This window comes from Lolium rigidum, chromosome 7 (assembly GCF_022539505.1).
Source record: "Lolium rigidum isolate FL_2022 chromosome 7, APGP_CSIRO_Lrig_0.1, whole genome shotgun sequence".
NCBI classification, from domain to species: domain Eukaryota; kingdom Viridiplantae; phylum Streptophyta; class Magnoliopsida; order Poales; family Poaceae; genus Lolium; species Lolium rigidum.
The window spans coordinates 140,720,155-140,723,730 of NC_061514.1; the positions used below are offsets into that span (position 1 = coordinate 140,720,155).

Consider the following 3,576-nt stretch of genomic DNA (forward strand, 5'->3'; position numbering starts at 1 on the left):
TGAATCAAGGAGCAATCGTAACGGATCGGATCTACTAAATAACGATCAAGTGGTGCCGCCCCGCACCCATGATGAGGTACAGGGACGGCTAGATGCGCAAGGGTTGCACTACGACATCATATGATACTAGGAACAATGCTAACCCTAACACATCTATGATAACTACGTTTCTCGCCATCAAAAAGGCTTCAAAGACGAGCAACGCATGAACAACTAGGCAAGCTTCGTGCCGCCTAGATCGCGAGATACGATCTAGGCAAGATGGTACTTACCGGAGGAACCCTTGAGACGAAGGAGTTGGCGATGCGCCGAGATTGGTTTGTGTTGAACGTTGGTTGTTGTTTATTCCATAAACCCTAGGTACATATTTATAGTCCAGGGGACTTTCTAATGTGGGCGTGCACTAAACCGTGCACGAGATAGATTCTAACTTCTACGTAGTCTACTATACTAAGGTACACGGGCTAACTAGCCCAAACTTGATACACAAGGCCGATTCACATATCTCTTCTATATGCATATCTTCAAATCCGTCTTGATCGCGGCCCACCTCTCGGCTTGGTCGATTCTCGGTGATAACAGCATCCCGGGCGAAGGTGGAAAGGGAGGAGAGGGGATGTGAGGGGGTGGTGGTGAAGGGTGGAGGGGCGGCGGCGGCGCTCCGATGTTTCTTTTCGATTGTATGGTAGGTCTCGAGCTCGCGAGGGTTGGAGCTGTGCCGGAGAGCACGACATAATTGCCGGAGAGCATGGGAGAGGCGACGATGCACAAGAAAGAGGTGGAGGCGAAGCACGCCAATGAGCGCTGCAGCGGCGGGCGAGGAGAACGCGGCAATGATGCGGGACGAAGATGGCACCAACGAGGGAGGATGTGTGTGAGAGGGAGTTCAATGAGAGAGGGTGAGAGACTGATACAGGGTGCGAGCGAGATTGGGCATGGGGCTATCCGTGCGAGTTGCCACGAAAGAGCGCAAAAATGAAATCTGATTTTTTTTTACATAATAAGGAGAATTAGCTGACAAATCCTAAAACGTGTTAGTATATTTTTTTAGATGAAACGTGTTATATTTTGAGACGGAGGGAAAACTACCGGTAGTAGGCTAGTAGCATTCTAATCCGAGCCGGTGAGTGTGGCTCCTACCGGGCCGGCCGGACCGGACATGGTCGGGATAAGCACTAGAACCGAATAAGTATCCTAAGCCGGGCGCTTCGTTGAGAAACCCTAGGAGAGAGTTCGAAATCCGGGAAGAATATGGAGAGGAAATCTGGGAAGGTGATGGATAGGGGGGAGATCATGCCCTCTCTGGTCAAGTTCCAGGGCAGAGAGAGAGAGTTGGTTTGTGCTCTTTCTCACCACCGTGAGATCCTGAGGAGAGAAACCACCTTCCTGAGGAAGGAGATTACCTCCCGGGGATTGGCGACGATCTCTCGCAGAGTGGATTATGTAAAGTGTCGTTCGGAAGGAATACGCGCACCTCCGCATATAGTCCATTGGTTGTCTCAGCTGTCCGGCCGCCGTTTCTCCGACCCGCTTGAGGTGTCTTTGCCCTACCTCGGTTAGCAACCGTGACGAGGCCCTAGATTTTATATTGCATCATTTGGAAAATATGTGCTACCGGATCAAGTCTTTTGCAACAATTCTCGAAGGAATTCAAGCATCGCCATCCCCTTGGAGAAGATTCAGCTTGTTCCTTCTCATGGCCCGATCATTTCTCAAAGATATCGATGCTATTAGTTATGGTCGCTCAAATCGGAGTTCTTATGAAGAGCACCGTATGGGCTGGACATCTTCATGGGGCAATGGAATAGACAAGTGTGGTGGCTTCGACGATATAAGTAAGATACTAAAATCATATTCTTTTCACACTTTTTTGCTTCTCAATCAATGCAAGCTTAGCTTTCATGTTAGAATTCTAATACACACTTCTTTGGTTCTCGCACCCACATTGAGTCCTATGCTCTTCACGCACCGTACACCTCGTATCTTCCCATACGGTTCTCGCTGTTGGAACTGTCTTAGCGTATATACTCATTCAAGACTCGTTGGCCTCGAAAGGTGACTTGAATTGGCCACTTTATGTGTACGGCGTGGTTGCTGCCCGAGACACCGTTGACCGCAACCGCAACCTCGCTCTTTTGTAGGTCAAGGGCTAACTGCCAGGAACTAAATGAACATGTACGTATATTATTAATTTGTCTTTTCGTTTTCCTTTGTTCTTCCTCCTGTGTATGATGTTGTTCATGCGTAGTGTATACATTATATATTAATAATGATGACATGATTCTTGCAGAACCCCTTTTTGTGCTTGACTGGTCCGTCTCGTGCAATATTGGCTGATAACTCTGTTTCCTTTGAAGTTGAACTGAAGATAAAGTATGGAAGTAAGTCACAAGATATAGTATTATTCAGCTCTGTCGCTAGTTACCACTCCAGTTACCACGCAGCCTTGTTTCCAAGCGGTGTTTGTAGTGCAGAGTTAAGTTTAGGGAAACTTGCTAGAGCAGTCCAGGCCACAATCCTTAGTGTTTGTGTTGTTGAAGGACCCTGGCCTTTTAAATATGGTGCCCGCATTGCTTGTTCCCTGTCTGCTGCAGAGACTAATGATCCCTTATCTAGGGAAGTTGTGTTGCTGGATATTCATGGTGAAGAAAAAATGCCAGACAATGACCACTTTCATCTGTCTAGGAATGTTGTTTCAGTAGAATTGCAAGGAACACTGAGAGTTGCCATACAAGCCTACACACCATCTTGTGCCATTGCTCAACAGTCCCATGTCGACTTCCCTGCCAAGTATTGCCAAACATCTATAGGTGAATGCCTTTTTGGCAACTCTAAAGTGAAGATCATTATTGCTTGGTCCCTCCTGGTGAAAGAAAGGTTAGATCTCATGTTGGATGGATATCTTGCCTAGCCGTAGATGGTTATGCTACTCTGATCTGAAGTGTCAAGAAGAATTTGTGAAGACCGGTTTAGGCTTTGTTACCTAAATATTTGTTTACCGGCTATGACTTGTTTTGTCAAGCTTTATTGTGGTCTTGTTAACATGTTGAAGTAATGTATATCTGCCAATTATGTGGAATGTCCAAACTGCTTCCTCTTTATCACCTTACATTGTTATTGTATCTGATTTTTTGATTATAAATCGTTATATATGTGAGCTTTCATTTACCTTGGGTTTGATATTGGCTTATTTTAAGCACACTAGCTTGTGAAGAGGAAAAATATCTCTGGTTGTGCTTATATCTTATAAATACTAGTAAAGGTGCACGTGCACATGCACGTTTCCACTAATCAGGCGGCGACCAAACGGATCGACGAGGATTGTATATGCCCCGTTGAGATCAGTAGGTGAAGGGAAACTCTGGACAGAATTTCGGAGGATTGAATTTCCGTTTAAAATCAGATTTTTTTTTTTCTCTCGGAGGCTAGCACAACACTCTCTCGCTCACCGGTGATGTACTGGAACCGCCGAAACATAGCTCCATCGGCCGCATGCTCAATATGTGGACAAGACCATTCTTGGAGACACTCTTTGTTTGGTGTTTGGGCTTTGACTCGGCGAAGACATTACCGAGC

The 3,576-nt window shown here is 46.1% G+C and overlaps 1 protein-coding gene across 1 annotated transcript; it reads left to right on the forward strand.

The window, feature by feature from the left end:
* Positions 1-2,076: 2,076 nt before the first annotated feature.
* Positions 2,077-3,169, forward strand: LOC124672079. Its single transcript, XM_047208368.1, has 2 exons — positions 2,077-2,175; positions 2,291-3,169. The coding sequence occupies exons 1-2, from the start codon at positions 2,077-2,079 to the stop codon at positions 2,909-2,911; spliced, it is 720 nt and encodes a 239-aa protein (XP_047064324.1). The 3' UTR covers positions 2,912-3,169.
* The last annotated feature ends 407 nt before the right edge of the window (positions 3,170-3,576 follow it).

What these genes read in the sequence shown, in the direction of transcription:
- LOC124672079 (XM_047208368.1), top strand. Translation starts at nt 2,077, where the DNA reads ATGTGTACGGCGTGGTTGCTGCCCGAGACACCGTTGACCGCAACCGCA. An exon ending in GCCAGGAACTAAATGAACAT is followed by an intron (nt 2,176 to 2,290) that starts GTACGTATATTA and finishes TGATTCTTGCAG; the next exon opens with AACCCCTTTTTGTGCTTGAC.